The 20621-nt window shown below is 39.2% G+C and overlaps 1 protein-coding gene across 1 annotated transcript in view; it reads right to left on the reverse strand.

The window, feature by feature from the left end:
• Window positions 1-20621, reverse strand: part of MYO3A (myosin IIIA) — a 202469-nt gene that overhangs the window by 8534 nt on the left and 173314 nt on the right. Inside the window, exons 30-32 of the mRNA XM_020284090.2 lie at window positions 9203-9309; window positions 2484-2524; window positions 984-1127 (exon numbers count right to left, since the gene is read on the reverse strand). Of these exons, the coding sequence (XP_020139679.2) occupies window positions 984-1127; window positions 2484-2524; window positions 9203-9309 (292 nt within the window). The remainder of the gene's footprint in view (window positions 1-983; window positions 1128-2483; window positions 2525-9202; window positions 9310-20621) is intronic.

The raw sequence follows: 20621 nt of genomic DNA on the forward strand, positions 1-20621 counted from the left end.
TTTCATCTCCACGACAAAACAGAGAGGCAGTCATTAGTAAATCCTTTAGCAGGAGTGGAGCAAGGCTCAAAGAGGTTGGGTCACTCGAGCAAGGTCACTCAACTACTATGTGGCAGAATCAGGATAAAAATCTAAAACTGTGGGAGATGGTCATGCTGGAGACTCAGACTTGTGGGGGTGGGGGGGAATGGGCATTTATTGAAACCTTAAAATCTGTATCCCCATAATATGCCGAAATAAAAAAAAATCTAAAACTGCCCGACTCTAAAACCTCTTCTCTTGGCTGCCATGTCACACTGTAAGGGGTCTGAGGGCTCTAGGATGACAGATGTACCCTCAGGATTTTGGGTAAATGGCTTTGCGCTGCCTGCCGCTGCTCCATTTCTCCTGTACTGTGTCTCCATCGTGTTATGTACCTTGGTCTCAAAATTTCACAACTATTTTTTGGAGAAAAAACCAAAATCTCCAAAGTAGTAAATAAGCTACAAAATAAGTAATTAATGTAAAAAAGTCAGTGGCAAGGTGAGATATCAAATCCAAAATATGTGTTTTTCCATGAATCTTTCTCCCAAGTATTTTTGGGTCTGACATCACTGATTCTGAGAAATTACCAGCATAATAAAGAAGCAAGTGATTAAAATTACATTGGTTAAAACTTGAATGAAGATTTTGGATATGGCATATTGCTTATAATTAGTTTGACAAAATAACTTACCATCCAAACTAAGGCACTTTTTAAAGGAGATACTATTAATAATTATACCAAGACAACAGGTATAAACAGATTTTGCTAGAAAAACTGAGATGCTTGATTCCTCTCCCATAATACTTAATGATTTTACTTGTAAACAACATATCACTTAAAAGATGCAAAAGTCAGTGAGAATGCTTTGTCATTCATCCACACATAAATCAAACTGCTTAAGAAATAGAATTGTGAGTATAAAATTGAAAATGCTGTACTTTAAAGTATAGTTTATTACCTTTCATTAGCCTTAAAACATTGATTCTGGAGTTCTCGCTGAGGTCTTCGTTCTCTTAAACTAGGGTTACGATCCTTTGGTCCAAAACGACTGGGCAAAAATTCCTTATAATAGAAATCTTCCAAATCTAATAATTTTCCCTGACTGTAAATGAACACATAAACACACTATAGCATCAATCTCATTTTCTAATCATTTAAACTTGCAAGAGGCTTGCTTTCTTCTTTAAGAATATTTACTATAATTTAGAAGTAACACATACATGCCAATAAAAACTGGGGAAGTCTCGAAATGTGCAAAAACAGTATATACTCTAAATAAAAAGAAAAACCTTCATCTCTTACCCTGAACAGAACATTAGCTGCTGGAGTAGGTTTTCCTGGTTCTGTCACATGTAACTTGGCACCAAACTAGTAGTTACTAGAATTGCCAGTAATTATGATATTTCATTTTGGCCAGTCTAGATCAGACTTCACTTCTGACTCTTGGGCCATCACCAGAAAATCTGGCTTTTTTTGTGCTAACACACAGCATTTTCAAATTTTATCAGCCATCAGGTACATTGATATACACAAGATTTCATGACTTAGCTCCTTCATGGGTAACATTCTGTCCTCCCTCTACCTGTTGGTCTTTATGGGATTAATCTGTGCTAGATTATAATACCTGCCTATGACATGCGCTCAAGGTGTGTCCTCACTCATTTTAATTCTGGGATATGCTTAGCCACAGTCTGGTTCCCGTGGTGCTCAGCATCTGTAGTCTGATGGGACTTCACAGGAGGAAAAGAGGTAGATCTGGAAAGCACCCGGTGTTAACAGTGCTTCTGGGAACACATGGTTTTCAAGTTACAGATGCCAATTTATAGATGAGCTTTCAGAATGGCATCGATTCATAAATTAGAACTGTGTGTTCATTCACACTTAACAGAACTCTTGTTATTAGCACTGTCTGGAGATTAGTTGACATGGATATTGATCCAAACAGTGGTATAACATTAAAATAGTAAAATATTGGCAGACTGAAATATTATATTAAGAGAAGAAGAAGAATGTGAATCTAAGTGTGCCACACCTGCAGGTGACACCGACCTTATGTTTTTAAAACAAATCCATAAAAATTATAAGCAGCAAGATTTGGCATGGTTTGAAGAACAAAAAGCCAAAAGGAGTTTGGGAAAAGAAAGTTCATGGATATGGGCATGTCCAAATTGCCCAAGTAAAACCATTTAATGGACTAAGAGAAGCAAATTCTACAGTACAATTCATTCAAAACATATTGGAGTTCTTAGTGTATGTACTGTGCAGGCTCAATATATTTCTAATAGGCAAGAGCTTATAAATTACATACAAACCACATCTTTATAATATGTTTTGAGAGCACATTACTTTCCAAATCTAGCCATATAAGATTAGGTGATTTTTAATCACAATGTGAACATATGGATTTATATTTTTGTTTGAATAAGATGACTTACTGAAATCTAGAAATAATAATTACCTGTCTTTCCTTGGTCTTCGTTTTTCTTCTTGGATTGACTTCTAAAGGGAATAGAAGAATTCAAAAGATCTATATAATATTATGCTCTTAATATAATGTAATTGATATATCACTCTAATCTTAATATGTAAATACATTTATTTCTAAAAAGTTAAGTTAGAAAGAAGCAAGTGGATACAATGTTTTAGGTTTAAAGAAACATAATTTGCCCAAATTTTGTTAGTATAAATTTCTAATTATTTTGATCAAAGCTGAACTTAAATGAAAAAAGTGCTTACCACACTGGCCAATATGGACAAGGTTACCTGAGGTCTATTTGCCTACAAATGGGAGCAAATTGTAAAATTTCTGGGAAGCCCATTTCTCTATCACAAGTGCAGCTGTGGTTTAAGCAGGTTAATTAGACTACTTTGATGTCTTGCTTACACGTCATTCTTGTCTGCAGGCAAAGCAGATGGGTGGATGTGGAGGACAGGTGTGTCAGTCCATAAAAGGAATGGAAATGGGATGTCCTAAACATATAGAAGCCCATTTGTAGCATAAACATAGCAGCGTAGACAATACATACATTTTATTTGCACAATGTTTGCATAGTTGAGAACTTTGCATACCAAGGCACAAATTAAGATATTTAAATATGGAAATAATTAGATATATTTTATTCGATACTTCAGCTTGAACACTAACAAAATGGTAGCACATTTTAGCTTAGAAACAAAGCAATATCATCTTTAGTATTGTAGCATTAAGTAAGATGTTTCTTTGTGTGCTACCTTGATACATTTGAGCTCATATATTTATATGTTAGGAGAGCATATATGTCTTTTAGGCTGAGAAAACAAATACCACACTTACCTTGAACCTGTTAAAAATATAATTGTACAACCCTACTGCGGATATTGTGTTGGCTGGCACTATAAAGTGCAAGATAATATAATGGCAATTAATAAAGGTTTGTAAATATTGAGGAGCTTCCCCCACTATTTTTAGAGACATGGTAAATCATTTTTTTCCTATGATTTATCATTTGCAATACTCTCAAATGGGGATGAGTTCACAGTTCACAGTGTCTGTTATTCTTACTGGCTTGGATTTTAGCAGGTGGATGAGGTAGAAGTTGGTGCTTCAATTTGGCAAGTCTGGGAGAAGACCAGCCAGGAGAGAAGGATGGAAGGGACAGGGTAACAGTGACACTCCTGTCTTCCTTCCCATTTCCTATTATCTCATATCCTTGATCTAATGTCCTTACATATAATTATGTGACCAACACAGGTACAGTGGCCACTAGCAGTTCAGTTAATGATCCCTGGGGCCAGAGTGGTGTTTGTTGTGGTGGTTGTTGCTGTTTTGATAAGACATTAGTAGTGGTTTCCTACAGAGGTCCTACCTCCCTGATCCATTATCCCTGAAAGCAAGTCCCTTTTATCCTTGGTAACACTGTCTGTAATCCAAAGTCATGCTGAAATGATGGCACTATGTTGAGTGACAGAGATGCCCTTTACAACCAAGAATCAAACAATATCTGCCCTTGAATCTCAAGCTGGTGAGAACCCCTTTTTGTACTTAATCAGCACATCCTTCTGGGAGGTGGTGTCTATAAGTTGGTTCTTAGTTATGGGAATTTCTAGAAAAGGAAATACTGTCCATGCTTGTTTCACTCTTGCCTGTGCTAGAATATTTTAATGAAATATAATTCAATAATACATTTTTCCAAAAATTATTTAAGATGGCTCAGAACAGAAGTAGTTCTATGGTCAAAGTAATAAAGTAGAAGTTGTAAATGAGGAACAAAGAGGGCAACAGAAAAAGGTATATTAAGATGGGGCCTTATGTTTGTATTTTAGTTTCCTAGCAGCGGGGCTAAAAAGGAACAAAGATACATTAAACCACTTCCCTCATCATGATATAAAAGCATATCATTCCTCAAGGGGGACAATTTAATACAAATTTTATCACATGGGGCTTTATATTGGGGGCATTTATTGTTAAGATGCACAATATTTTCAATTATAGTTTTGAAATTATAATTAAAAACTTGAAATGTAAAATGAAAATACAGAAGCTAATGTCCTATGTCAGTTTCCCATAGAACTAGGGTAAAGAAGAGAGAGAGAGAGGAAATGAAAATGACTCCATGTGATTTTCTGGTGAGGGTGTTTCTTTCGAAGGGCTTTGAAAGAACAGAGGTCTGAGCTCAGAGGACTTGGAAGAATCTGTTCCTGAATTTGGCACATCACTCCCCCAACCCCACCTGAGATAAATGCATTTTATGCCCAAACTTTAAAATTCAGATCCACGACATCATGGTGGACACAATCTTACTGTCCTTTTGGAAATACACTAGTACTTTATTTAGAGAGCTTCATGAGGATGCAGAAGGAGCCAAAACATAGAAATAAAAGACAAGGACTGAAGTGGCCAATCTAGCTATTGCCTTAGCTCAGGAAAAGTACCGGAGAGAATAGTAAGACTGGAAGGGACCGTGGATAGGACTGTATTCAGTTACTCATTTTTTGAGGAAACCGCTGGCCCTATGTCATTTTGTGTGCGGCACCACAGGGCCTCCCCGCCCAGCCGGTCACGTTCTGAGGCTTGGCTCGCTCTGATTCTGCATGAAAGCAGCTACATTTCCTAGATATAGGAGATGAAAGGCATCAGATCACAGGACAGAGCCGGTGTTGATGCTAATGCAGCCAGATTGAGCCAGATTGAGCAGTGACATCCAAGGAGAAACAAAACTTATAAAAATAGGGAAAACAACTGGAAGTGCAGATGTTTGTGTTGGCCAAGGGTGAGGGAAATGATTTTCCACAGCTCAACACTGCTAGTTTGTTATTTAATGAATAGTGCTCTAGTGACTACATTCAGCAGCACAGGGTTCCAAGTAGCTGGCTGTCAACAGTGAGCAAAGACCCTGCCCTCATGGAGCTTTTAGTCTACAGGGGGAGTCAGAAGACAAGTAGACGATCTTTATAAATGCTCTGAGGAGAGATGAAGCAGGCCAGGGAGGTACAGAGAGATGGGGGACTGCCTTAGACACCGAGTCAGGAAGCCTCTCTGATATGCATAGAGCTGAATACAGTACAGACAGTTTGAATAGTGCTGCAATAAAACTTAGCAATGATTTATTGTATATTTCAAAGTAACTAAAAGAATGAAACTGGAATGCTTCTAACACAAAGAAATGATAAAGACTTGAGGAGATGGATACCTCAATTACCCTGATTTGATCATTACACCTTGTGTGCTTGTATCAAAATGTCTTATGTACCCCATAAATATGTACATATTTATGTACATATTATGTAGCTATAATAATTAAAAAATATAAGGTACAGACATTTTTTTCTCTCACTACAATGACCTTGGGTCATCAAGAAAAGGTTTATAGTATGCAGTATAATATATTTTTGAAAGATTTTCATGAAAACCATTTAAAATTATAGGAAGTATTTTGGTGGTTCAAGGAAGTGGGTCCCCATTACAGCTGTAAATTTCATTTATTTGTAACACTCCAAATCCTGGGGATGGTGTTTTCAATTATAGTAATATACTAGTTTTCTGTGTTTTATTTTTCAGTGAAGTCACAGACTTAAAGCATTACAAAAAAGTATCCTAGTCACTAATAACTTAGGATTATTAAAATACTTTATATCCAATTTTAGACAATAGTGCAATGACAAAGCAAGCTGCTTCTTGGGGGCAGGGGTGCATTTATGAGGCTCAGAATCTACTCCATAATTCTCACATCAGTAATAAACATTTCACCTCATTCAAGACTTACAATTTCTCATACTCAGAATAATATCTGTTGTTGAAACTGTTACAATCATTTCAGTTGCACTTAATAAAAGTCATTGAGCATAATTTACTGCTTAAATTCAGGGTAATTGGGGAATGTTTGATAATTTCTAATTTTGTTCCCTGTTATTCTATTTACCTATATAAACAAGTGTCTGATTAGTTGCTTCTTTTTTTTTTTGAGCAGTGTAAAAAATATCAATATCCTTTCGTAATCTGTACTCCTTTTTTTTTTTTTTTTGTTTTATTTTGTTTTTCAAAGTGACTTACAGATTCAATGTACTCCTTATAAAGTAACTGTCAAACGCAGGTCTCTGGAACTTTAGACTTTTCCCAATTTACTCTTAATCGTATTTTGCTCTTTTATTTCATTGCACTCATGCGTATAGCTGCTATGCACCGCATGCCTATTACACTTTGGGCTAAACGCAACAGGCAAACTCCTTGACCTCCTGAAGCCACATCAATCCCTCTTTAGCATGATAAAATGTCACACTGCTGAGGGAGGACACAGGCAGAGCTCCCTTGGGATGTGGGAGTGTCAGGAAGGCCTCCTGAAGAAAAAGACACCTAGGCTGAGGGTGTTTGTATCATGAATGAGAAGAGGAAAAGGAAGTGTGTTCAAGGCTGATGAAAGAGCATGTCCAAGGACAAATGTCAATGACATTTTGAAAAAGAGAAAATTAAGAGACAGAAGGACTGCAGGGGGGAGTTTGAAGGGATGAATGCATATCAGGGACTGAGGCTGGAAAGGTAAGCCTTGGGCAGATTCCCACAGGACTTTCTTTGTATCTTAGGGCAGTGGGAAGCAGCTGGAAAGTTTTCCGTTGATGGTGGGGGGGGCGGGATGGTGAGTAGCATGATTGGATGCTAATTTTAGAAACACAACTCTGGCTTCAGTGTGGAAGATGTGCTAGTTAGAGGAGGTGGAAACGAGAGACCAAGAGTTGAGTATGAGGAGTGATGCAGAAATACGGACAGGACACGCTGGCCTGGAAGATGGCATTAGCACAGGCGTGGAGGGAAACAGGGAAATTCAAGAGGTATTTACAAGGTAGATTTTTGGATATGGGAGATGAGAAAGAAGGAGGCAGGATAATAGTCAGATTACTGGCTTGTAAAACTAGTTGATTTTTGCTAAGAGACATATTGTGTGAGTCTATTTATATGAAATGTCCAGAATAGGCAAATCTATAGAGAAAGAAAGTAGACTGGCGGTCACCAGAGCTTGGTGGGAGGTGGGTAGGGGACAGGGAGTGACTGCTAATGAGTATGGAGTTATTTTGGGGGGTGACAAAAATGTCTTAAGATTGACTGTGGTCATGATTGTACTAAAAACCATTTAGTTGTACCTGTAAGTGGGTGAATGGTATGGCACGTGACTTATATCTCAACAAAGCTGTGTGTGCACCACACATGGATGCGTGTGTGTGTGTATCTATATCCAGTGCCTGTGCACATCCATGTAGATTACATAAAACAAACATCAGGCAGTTTAATATTTGATTCTGGAGCTAGAGGGAGATCTAAGCCAGGGACAAAGACTCAGAAATTAGCAGCAACTGAGGTCACGGTCGCTGAGGGGATTGTCCACAGGGAAAGAGCGGGGAAGGGAATGCTCGAGCGACTCGTGGGCAGCTCCACGAGGGGAGGAGACTGCTGCGGAAACTGGAGGGAAGTCACTGGGGAGCAGGGAAAGGACTAGAAGAGATCAGCTAACTCGGAGGTGGGAAACGTATTTCCTATTAATTCTCTGGGTTTTAGCCCATTCTCTGGGTTCTTCAGGGTGTGGAGAAGAGCCACTCTGTCACCGTGGCAGCGGGAGCGGGAGAGAGAACAAACATTGCAAATGGGGGCAGTGACAGGAGCCGAGAGAACGCTGCCGGCTGGCGAGGGGACACGGCCAGCCAGGACGCAAGGTGACGCGCAGTCCCGGGTCTGGCGAGGGAGGCCTTGGAAGAAACCTGGAGTTTATGCTGAAGGAGTTGCTGAGCCACTAAAGGGACTATCCAGGGAGGAACATCATCAAATTTAGGGTTTAGAGACATTTTCTGGTGCAGGCAGGAAAGGATGAGATTTGCAGCATTTAGGTGGGGCCTGGAATGTTCCGGAGTGAGAAATGATGGTGGTCTGAAATAGTTGCTGGGAGGTTAGAGGAGGGAGGTGGACTGGAGCCAGCTTTTGCAGGTAGAAGCACAATTTAGAGCAACTGATGAGACAGCAGGTATGAGAGGGAGGGCAGGATCCAGGACGACTCCCAGGTTCTTGGTGTAGGAAACCAAGCAGATGACGGTGGCACAGTGGGGAACAGGACGGGGAGGGGAATGGTGGGCTGGCAGGGCTGGCGCCGATGAGTTCTCAAGCTGCGAACTGTGAGTCTGAGACCACAATAAAGTTAATGGCCCTGACAACTAAGACGTGCTTATCTCGGTCTCAGAATCCTGATTCGCCAGATGTGGGTATCACGTTAAGGGCTACTTCTAGGGTTACATATCACCGTGGATGTGATAATGGCTCACTTTAGACCCAGAATTTAAAAGATGCTCAATAAATGTCTACCTCTCCCCTTCCTTATTCTACTTTCACCATAACCCATCAATTTACACTAAGGCCCCTCTCTCGGGAGCTCCTGCGTGATGGAGCTCTCTTTCTGGGTTGATATTTGCACCTCAGCTCAGGTGAATGGACCAGCAGAGAAGCTGCTGGGAGGACACGTGGGTGCACGACCATGGGAGCAGCTTGGGCGTGGGGAAGAAGGGCTGGAGGAGGACAAAGTGCCAGAGGAGGGGCAGTGAAGAGGAAACGAAGTGGCATCTCCGTTCTGCCAGGCCTTCTGTGACAGGCCTAACATAGCCACAGTTTCACACGGGCCTGGCTCATGCTCTGGCTGCCACCGACGGTAAGAGTGAGCCACTTACATGCAGCAGGTAATAGTATGTGGAGTCTTCGGGGTTATTTAATGTTTTGGGTTTCCGGGGTCGTCTTGGGGGTCTCAACATTTTTGATTCTTCTCCTTTAGGGTTACCTATAAGAAAGGTGACCATAAACAAGAATTCAGTGACAAAGACCACTATCAAGCAATGCTTCCCTTCTGGGGTAACTGAGAAATTATCTACATGCAACTGAGGCTACAGCTGGGAGAAAGAGGAAATGCCTTTGTTCCCCCAATTAACCTCTACAGCCCCCACTACGTGCTTTCCTCCAGTTCTCTGGTGGTCTCGGACCCTGACAGCTGGGAGAAGACAAGAGGAGGAAGGAAAGGAACGCATAGTCTGGTATTGCAGAGTGGGGAGCAGCAGTTCAGAGACAGATGGGGTGAGGGGTGAAAACTCCCACAAAAACTTTAAAGAGATTATAATGCTCATACAATCTCTGCTCTCCCTTTCCTGCCCCTGTCCCTGGACTCTCGTGGTGACCCATCCACCCAAGTACTACATGGTCTTCATTTTAAAGTACCACCTCCTGTGTTATGGCCCAAACGGAGAGACTGTCCTTTTGCAGGGTTGACTCTTTTCTAAAAGCCTAATCTAGCCTTTCACCAAAATTTAGAATCTCAAACCATTAGAATCTTCAGATCTTACTTTAAAAATAGTGACTAAGAATAAATTTCATCATCTTTTCCTGCTCTTTCTATCAATACAGCCAAGTTCTCAAAGCTGGAGCAGCACTGAGCTTTGGTGATCTGCATGCTTGGTTGATGGTGTTCATTACAAGTGGCTTTATATTTACAGAGCTAACGGGCCTCTAAGTATTTCTGTCCACTTTTTTCATGATTCTTGATCATTCCATCTTGACTGCATTTGTGCAAGAATGTCTGCTTGACACAAACATCAGAGTGAGGGTGGGAGCTGGGCGTGGCTGCATTCAACAGATACCTGAGCACCTATTTCTAAGCAGGACTTTAAAAGCAGCAGTAGATCATGATTGCATCTACTAAAGGGGCAGTGGCGATTCCTAATCTCCAGATGTAGAAATACACAAGAGAAACCGAATTGTCCCAAACCACACTAATCACATCAAGCCAAATCTAATCAATGAATATTTATACCTACTGTGTGTAAACAATTGTGACTGGCAGTGGAAATCAGCTCTAGCCAGCACGGAAGACTCAAGGTGTCTGACCTCCTAGTCCCATGATCAGCCCACTAGGGGAACATGTTTATCACAACAGCATTCATATTCGAACATCATCAAGCTCGTTCATGTCACAATTTATGGGAAATTGCTGGATGACAAAGGAGATCAGCTAGTTGGGAGTATTTCCAAGAGGTGTAATGCATGAAATAATGCTAATCAGAGAAAACCTCAACAACCATGCACTACTGTCCTCTTTTGAATACAAGAAAGAAAATAAGATATTTATTAATGAGATTATGTTAATAGAGATTAGTAATCGACAAAAGGAAAAGTACTTTTGCAACCAATCCCTGCAGGTTCATCTACCATTTTCTCTCTCTCGCTTCTACCCAGGAAGGGACAGAAGAGGTGTGAAGAGTCCAAATATCGGAGCCATTTCTGGATCCTGAGTTCCACTGTCACCGGCACAAGGAATGATGGGAAAGTCTGAATTCTTGCCACCAGCACAAATAACAGTCTTTTATTTTTTCCTTCCCTTCACTTAACGTCTCTCCCAAGAGCTCCTGTTGGCTCTTGCATAGTTTTATCATCTTATTTTATTTTACTTATTTTTTTATGTTTTTGAGACAGAGTCTCACTTTGTCGCCCAGGCTAGAGTGCCGTGGTGTCATCATAGCTCACAGCAACCTCAAACTCCTGGGTGTAAGGTTTCGTGGAGGTGGCAAAAGAAGGTAATCAGAGCTGAATTAATTCGCTATCAAAGGTAGCATTTATTAAAGCACTCCCGGGCGAGGTTCAAGGGTCCTAGAAAAAGGGGCCCCAGAAGTCGTGCTGCCCAGGACTCTGGGCTAGCTTTGATAGAGGAGCTGGCTGTTGCTTTTTTGCTGTCTCTGGGAAGATGCAGGGTCTAGGCAGGAAGTTCTGCACCTGGATGTCTTCCTGCTTTGTCTTGGCAGGGTGCCTGGGTTAAGATGTTCCATTGATAACAGGATGTGGTTGATAACGGGTGCAGCGGTTGTGCAAGGGCTGCAGTCTTGTGTGACTTGGCGGAGTTATGGGGTGGAGGAAGAAAGGGGAAGAGTGGCCATCGGCCCTACACTGGGCTCAAGCGATCCTCCTGCCTCAGCCTCCTGAGTAACTGGGACTACAGGTGCCACCACTATGCCCAGCTAATTTTTCTTTTTCTATTTTTAATAGAGATGAGATCAGGCTGGGCTCGAACTCCCGAGCTCTAGTGATCCTCCTGCCTCAGCCTCCCAGAGTGCTAGGATTACAGGCGTGAGCCACCACGCCCAGCCAAGTTTTATCATTTTAAAATGTAGTGGTCATATCCACTTATATTACTCATTTGAATCTGAATGGCAAGAAACATAAAAATATAGTATCAAGTTATTACATATTCTTAATATTTTTAGAAACATAGGAAAGTGGCCTGTGACTAAATGTTAACTTGACTTTAATATTATTTGGGGTCTGAATTAAAATATTAGAACATTACTATTGAGATTATAAGTTAATTAAATTGAAGATGGCAAAGAATCTGAATAAGCGCCAGGAGAGTGAAAAACAAAAAAGTTTCTGGGAGTAACGGCATTCTTGAGCTTGTCTCCATTTTCTTAGCAAATGTTCTCCATTCAATCTGATTCCTGTAACCCAGGCTGCTGAAAACGCTTTCTAGAAGGTCAAGGGTGCAGTTCATTGCCAAATCCAAAGGCCCTTCATGTGTCCCTGTTATCTCTGACCTCTCCATCACTAAGCATCATCCACCCTCCCTGCCTTCGGGACTGCGGATGGCATTCTGAGGGCAGATGCCGTAGCGTATTGATCTCTGTATTACTGGCACTTAGGGAAATGCTTGGCACATAGTAAGTGCTTAATAAAAGTTTGCTGGGTGAGTAAGGGCTCTCCCCTTTGCCTCATGGGTTGAGTGAGTCATCTCCCTCCCAGTTCCTTGTGGTTTGCAGAGAATACTCCATAGGGATGTCCTCCTAATGCACACTGCACATTGCACCCTCCAATTCCACATTAGCCCCTGTCCTAATGTCTTATTCCCTACTGAATGCTTCCATCTCCAACTCTCAGACTCCAACGAACCAGTGGTCATCTTTCTTCTCCATCTAGGACTCTGCACACTACAACCTCAACATTATTTCTGTCTCCCAGGTTCCAAGTATCACTGTCATCTTTGCCTCACTGCTCTTCTTCATTTCCTACAGACAGGCAATCATCAACGTCTGCAAAGTCTGTTTTTCATTTTTTTTTTTTTTGTTTTGTTTTTTGAGACAGAATCTTGCTCTGCCTCCCTGCACTCCCAGGGTAGGGTGCAGTGGTGTCATCATAGCTCATTGCAGCCTCGAACTCCTGGGTTCAAATGATCTTTATGCCTCAGCCTCCCCAGTAACTGGGACTATGGGGACACGCTACCACACCTAGCTCATTTTTCTGCTTTTTTTTTTGTAGAGATGGGGTCTTACTACTGCCCAGGCTGGTCTCAAACTCCTGGGCTAAAGCGATCCTCCTGCCTCAGCCTCCCACAGTGCTGGGATTACAGGCGTGAATCACCATGCCTGGCTTCTCAATTTTTTTGATATGTTATTCAAAATGTCTAATATTCATCCAGTTCTTCTCGTTTACCACTGCCACCCCTCTAGGCCAAAAGAACTCATTATAATTATTATGGCAGAGTCTTAATCTGGTTTCCATGTTTTATCTCACAAATGAAAACCAGATTTTCCTTCCTTAAATAGCACTTTAATTATAAAATGTCATTTTTCAAAAATTTATGATGATGCCTCTTTTTTCCTTCTTTATCAAGCTTAAAATTCTCCTGAATCCAGGTCATTTACAGTCTCAGCAATTCCAATTTTATCTCCAGCTTTTCCACCAAATGAGCTAGCTGCTGTGGTCAGTACAGTGACCTCAACACAATCCTGACACGTGTGCCTAACGCTGTGACTTCGCTGAATCTCACCTTCTCACAGGAGGAAAGCTTTTCACAGCCTCTCTGAAATCTCACTGTCTCTTTCATGAAGCTTTCACTGACGGCCCAGTGGTCCCCCCTCATTGAACACCAGTGGCACCTGCTGGCTGTTCAGACCATTTGCAACCTGTCAGGGGCTGAGTCGGCCCCCTCAAAGTCCACATGTTGAAGTCTTCACCCCCCACTACTTCACAATGTGAGTGTATTTGGGGATAGGGTCTTTAACGAGGTAATTAAGTTAAAATCAGGTAAGTGGGGTGTCCTTATACGTAGAGATGAGGACAGACACACACGAATGAAAGACCACGTGAAGACACAGGGTGAAGATGGCCATCTACAAGCCAAGGACAGAGGACTCAGAGAAAAACAACCTTGGGGACATCTTGATCTTGGACTTCTAGCCTCCAGAACTGTGAGGAAACACATTTCTCTTGTTTAAGCCACCCAGTTGGTAGTGTTTTGATATAGCATCTCTGGAAAACCAATATAAAACCTAATTCTATATTTCTTACCACTTACTCTTTTTACCTGTCATTTTTTAAAATAGTGGGACCAGAAGTTTCTGGGTGGGGGGATCATGACTTAGGTTTTGAGGTCCTCCTGCCATTTCACTGGGTGTCTGCATGGCGTAGGTGTTTGAAGATGCTAAGAGGTTTGATTCCTTTTTCACTTAGTGACACAGTGCTAAGTGAGGAGTAGAAGATAATATACTTTTGTTAACTGGATCACTATTGCCACCACATATAAAAAGATATTCCCGATGCTTTATAGATAGCAAATAAAAGAACTAATAAAACTTTTGGCAGAAAATTTAGAAAAATTCATGAACAATCTAGGGGTATAAATGTTGTAGTTAAAATTTAGAAGTACTAAAAAAGGTAAGCATATTTGCCCCTAAAAATATGGATAAAAATCTTTCTATGGCAAGGAAGTCAAAAGACATATGATAGACTTGAGAAGGTATGGTTACAACACACAGGACAAATACGGGGTTGATATGTTTAATGTGCAAAGAGTGCTCACAAATGACTACAAAAAAAATATAGACCAACAGAAAAAAAAATGGGCAAAAGATATAAGTAGGAAGTTCACGATGGGCAAATCCAAAAAGCAAATAAGCATGGCAAGGAACCTGTGTTTACTAGCAAACAAGGAAATATAAAATATTAGTAAGATGCCATTTTACTTCAGACACATTGGCAAAGATTTTTTTAAAAAGCATAACACGATGGACAGGATGTCAGGACAAGTGTAGTCTCACAAATTGTTGAAGGAAATGTCAATTGTTAGAGTCCTTTAGGAAAGCAATTTATCAAAACCAAAAATACCTTTCAATTCCATAACTCCATCCCTAGAGATTTATTCCATACAATTAAATCCCAGTATACAAGAACATTCTCAAAGATATTTACTGCAACATTTTTCATAGTAGCAAAAAAACTGAAACAAAGCAAATATCTAATAATAGGGAAATGGTTATATAATTATTGTGATTCACAAATAGACTATTATGTAGCCATTAAAAAGAATAAATTATAGCTATACTATTAATAGCTGATGTGGAGGGATTCTTGCCAAGGTATTTAGTTAGAAAAGCAAGTTGCTTAAGTGTTTACATTATGATTCTATTTATATAAAACAATGAGAAAAATCTCTGTTATGTATGCATAAGTGCATATATGCATATCTGCAAAAAACATGAAGGAATATATGTTTTATAATAAGGGCTCCCTTGGGGGTGAGTAATGTGAGTTGAGAGGGGCACAGAAGGAATGAAACAGGAAAAAAAGAGAAAAAGAAAAAAAGCACTGCATTAAAAAAGAATCCTGGAATGCATGCTATGGTCACATTTATGCGAAATTATAAATATGCATGTAGGTGTGTGTGTATTATAGAGATAAAAAAGGTCAGAATGTGTTGAATCTCCAGAATTTCTGAAAATCTAATCTGCTTTAGTGTTTGTTTATTGACTTCTTTTCCTTCACCAGGATAAATTAAAGCAGAAGGCTGAATATCCTTAAATTTCACTTAAGATATTGCCACTAAAAGTGGACAGCCAGCAAGTGAAAATTATGGCAAATGGATTGTATTCAACAAAATCCGATTGTTCAGGTTAAATTTCTTCATACTATTTTTTTTTTAAGGGCAAACTTCTCATGAGCTTCTCAGCATACAAATATTTCAGAAAAGGCATATGTTTATTTGCTCTCTAATGGATCTGTGAATTTTTGTTCCTTTGGGGGAATGCATACACTGTCTACTAACATCATCCTAACCTCCTAATTACAAAAGTGACATAAACATTTATAATCACAAATTATCAGCAGCATACTGATGTTGGCACTAGCATAATGCAGTTTGTGGTTATTTCATGTGTTTATCATGATAAATATTAGCTTGTAAAGGTTATGGCTGTATTAAATAGCCAGAAGGTAAGATATGTATTTATATTATAGTTCTATAATAGTTTCATTACGTTTTAGTTGATCAGAAATGCACTTTTTTTTCAGCTAATGAATTGACTAACATCTCAACATTTTTGCATTCAGAAGAAGGGAGATAGATTTAAAAATCATTGCCAATATTTGCTTTAGAAAATTACATTTCAGTATTATTCTCATCTTAATAATAATCACACTACTTAAGTATCCATGGAGAGTACAATTTGCATATGTATCATGTCTAAATCAGATATTCGCAGAACAGAAACATATAATACTTGCTACTGTAATTTTTTCTTTAAGCAATCATTTTTTTTGGGTAAATTTCCATTTCCTCCTGACAGTCTGTGACCTTCAAGCGGTATAACGACCTACAGGAAATCTTAGAATGGAGGAATTTTCACTGCTGCATGTTAAAGGCAGACTCACTCTGGCCATGGTTGCAACCTGCCTTCTGCAAGTTTCCACCATCTATCTAACTTGCCCTTCAGCTGGGCTGGCCCCTCCTGAGACAAAGAGAACTGTCCCCAGGTTCTGATCTTGAGGTGGACAGCTCAGCTCCAAAGTGCTCCTCTCTGCCTTGTGCTGCCTCGTGCCTGTAGCTCCTGGAGACGTGTTCAGTTCTCATGCTTGCCCTATTGCTTCTACTCTGCAGTGTGTGTGTTCTCTCAAGTTTACCCAAGGTGAAGAGTTAGTAAGGTGCTTGTCCTGCTTAGAGTGTCCTTAGAACTTAGGAGATGCCTTACTGTTTAGGGGATCTGACTCACAGCCTTCTGTGACCTTCCCAAGAGGCAACTAGCAGCCCCCAGCCCCATTCTGAACTACACAACCCAGTCCTTGGGCTCTTCTTTTTCTACCAATTGAATACTGATGCCCCAGGGCTGGCTTACCTATCTTGTACCTATCTTGTAGCTCATGGGCTGTTAGCTTTTTGCCACTCACTGATTTGGGTACTCTGCACTAATACCCAGAGCCTTGAAGACTGAACTATTACTGTTTAAACTGTACTCTTAGGTCTAGGCAAGGCACTGCCCCAGCCTGCTCCTCATACCTCTCCTAGTTATAGCACAGGAGGGGCAGGAGGATACAGCAGCCTGTTTCGGGGGTGAGATCACTAGACACATCCATTTGGACCATCGACTGTCTTCTGGACATGATCACTACATCTCTGCCATCTACTTCTGCCATCTCCATTGTGCTGAGGTCGTGGATTAGAGTCCCCAAAGGGTAATGAGTTTTGTTCTGGCCGATGGTGTCAGAATGCTCTCTTGCTCCCAGCCATCTTGCATATATGTGCACAGCCATCAAAACAGGGTGCCATGACAGAGCACATGGGAGTGCCATCTTTGTTGGGGACTGTGAGCTGTCATGCTGAACACTGTGAGCACGTCTTCTGTGTATGACTGTCCATAGGATTATGGATACAGTTAAACAACAAAAATATTCACTCTCGTGCCTGGAGAATAAGGAAAACTCAATGGTGGCATCTAAGGCCCTTCATTGCATCTTGGCTATTTTTCAAAATGATGTTGATATTAATTCATCTGAAAAAATATTTGGATATATAGCCTGAGATGAAAACTTACATTAATTTTTTCCAAAGATCCAAACTTTAAAAAATTATTGATTGTCTTTAGTCATTTTCTTATATTGACCTTTTAAGAACACAGAATAGAAGAACATTCTCTGATTTTAAACATGCAACATTTATTTTTTTCTTGCCCTCTGCTCATACTTTATAACACATAGATAAATGAGTTTTTGATTCCTATCAAGGTCAGGTGAAATAGACCAGTAGTTTTGAAAAGCCATCATTCCTTATTGGAGCATGTCTGGTCACAAACTGGCAGGAGGAAATAGCAAGCAACCTTGCAGTGGCTCAAGACAGTCTGCAGCAAAGATGACTTATCTGGGGATGACACTAGTCTAGTCTGATCATATTTGGTTGTGGAAGTGCTATGCCAGGTTGCAATATTGTTCAGATTCTTAATTTATACAGAATGAAGTCAGCAAGGGATGAAGAGTGTTCACGCTATTGGAGAGTACCTTTTTCTTACTCAACTGGTCACTTGGCTTTTCTAGAACTCTATGTTTAGGTGCTGTTGTTAGTGAACCACCTCACGTATTAGAACTGACCTATTTACAGTATTCCAATTCCAAGTCTGCAATATTTTGTTCTGTAGTTAGATTGCTAGCAGTTTGCTAAGGTTATTCTTTGAAAAATGAATTTTCCACATATGAATGTGTCATTACTTATTAATCATTCTCTTATTGTCCAGTTTTATTTCTTGCCACGTACATACATTTTTTTTTCCAGCTCTGATTGTTTCCTTAGGCTATCTTCTAGTCAGTAGGTTTATTGGGTCCATGATATAAACTATTTCAGTGTTTTGTTTTGTTTTGTTTTTACATATTGCCAAATCACTTTTCAAAATGTTGACTCTTCACCACTTCACCATTATGTTTGAGAATAATGAAATTAGCACATTCTAATTACTGTTAAAATGTTTTTTCATACTTGCCATTTTGATGAGTAAAAATTAGTAACTTGTTTTCATTTATAATTTTTTTCAGTCCTAGAGTTTTCACACGTATGCTTGTTTTCTGTCTGCCTTTCTTCATTTGTAAATAAATTAACAGCTTGTGCCCATTTTTCCATTGGGAATATTAATGCTTTTGCTAATGATAAGAGCTCTTTCTACATTAAACATATTAACTTTTTACATTTGTTCTCAATATTTTAACTAGTTTGTCTTCAGCTCTTTAACTATTAACAATGCTTTGGAATATCTAGAAGGTTCTAATGTTTATGCAAAAATCTATCAGTTTTTCTTTGTAACTCCTTTTATTAGGTCTTATGCTTTGTCCTTTTCTAAGCAGAGATTGTGAAACACTAAGTTCATAACATCTGGTTTCTTTTGGTTTGTTTGTTTACTTCTTATATTTAAATGGTTAATGCATCTGGGAAATATTTTGGTATTCATCATCAGGTAAGACTCTTAGTTTTTCTCCTTAAATCAGAGAAATTTTAAGCATTACCCATCCATTTCTTATTGGTTTGTGTATCTTTTCGTAAGTACAGGTTTTTATGAATATTCACATCAATTTTAGGGCTACTCGGTTCCATTAATTTGTGATTGAGTTTTACACAGAGGCATATGGTATTAATTATTACAGCATTATATTACTCATCTTCCTATCTAATAAGAAAGTCCTCATTTATATCTTTAGGGACATTTTCTTAAGTTCCAAAGAAAATCTCATAGAAACTTTGAATATAATTTTTTTAAAACCTACGAAGTAATTTTAGAATGATCATGTTTAAAATATCTTATCTTCCAGTCCAGTAATACAATGTATCATTCCATTATGCACCTCTTCATTTTTGTTTCTTTGTGGTTTTATTTTTAGTTTATTTCAAGTCATTATATTATTTTTTGCTGTGATTTCCAATGAGGTCCTTTTTCATTATAAATTTTTATAGGAAAGAATATCTGTATATCTATATCTATATATCCTTACTGCTAGTACAAATCATTATTTTGGTCTGTTGTTTGCATCTTTAATGTAAAATTCATGTTGTCAAATAATATTCCTATTTTTTCCTTTTTCATAGTTATGCTTTTCAGAAACTTCTCTTTGCTCTTTTATTGCATTAGCTAGAAATTTCCAAATAACATAAAAATGTGTTGTTTTAAATTTTTATTCTATTTATTTATTTTTTTTGAGAATGAGTCTTACCCTGTTGCCCAGGGTAGAGTGCAGTGGCATCATCATAGCTCACTACAACTTCAGATGCCTGGGCTCAAGTGATCCTCCTGCCTCAGCCTCTCCAGTAGCAGGAACTACAGGTGCACGCCACTACACCCAGCTAACTTTCCTATTTTTTGTAGAAACGAGGTCTTACTTTATTGCTCAGGCTGGTCTTGAACTCCTGGCCTCAAGCGATCCTTCTGCCTCTGCCTCCCAAAGTGCTAGGATTATAGGCATGAGCCACTGCATCCTACCAGGATCCTTCTCTTAACCCTGATTTTTGATGAAACTGCTTCCGGCATTTTATAGTTAATTATGATGTTGACAGTTGGTTTAAGAAATATATCCTTGGTGGGAGGGAGAAAGAGGGGATTGGTATATACATACATAATGAGTGCAACTGTCTGGGGGATGGTGACGCTTGAAGCTCTGATTTGAGGGGGGGCACGGGCAATATATGTAACCTTAACATTTGGACCCCTATAATGTGCTGAAATAAAAAAAAAGAAGAAATAAATTCTTCATGTGGTTAAAGCATATCCTTCTATTTTTAGTTTAGTAAGAGATCAGTACTGAGTGTTAGATTTTATTGAAACCTGTTTTAACATTTATCAAGATGACTTTTTTCTTTTGGCCTTTTGATAAGCTATATTAATATGTATTATTTGGACAGGTTTTTAATGTACTATTGCATTCCATTAGTTAGCATGATAATCAGGAGTTTTACCTCTAAATTCAGAACTGAGATTGATCCATAGCTTTTTAAAAAATGTTATTTGTCAGACTTTTGTTCTAGGAGAGATGAACTATATAAAATAGGTAACTTTCCATATTTTTCTTTTTTTTTCCTCAAACAGATCTCACAGTATGGAAATTATCTGTTCCATGGATGTTTGAATGCATTTGCCTAAAACACTGTGAGTTCTTGGAACTTTTTGAAGGTAATTCTTTGAACAGACATATCAATCATAAGTAAGTCCTCACTTAACAATGTTGATGGGTTCTTAGAAACTGCAACTAAGCAAATGACGTACAATAAAACCAATTTTACCACCTGCTAATTGACATAAACAAGAGTTAACTTTC

The sequence above is a fragment of the Microcebus murinus genome, chromosome 25 (assembly GCF_040939455.1).
Source record: "Microcebus murinus isolate Inina chromosome 25, M.murinus_Inina_mat1.0, whole genome shotgun sequence".
In the NCBI taxonomy this organism is placed as follows: domain Eukaryota; kingdom Metazoa; phylum Chordata; class Mammalia; order Primates; family Cheirogaleidae; genus Microcebus; species Microcebus murinus.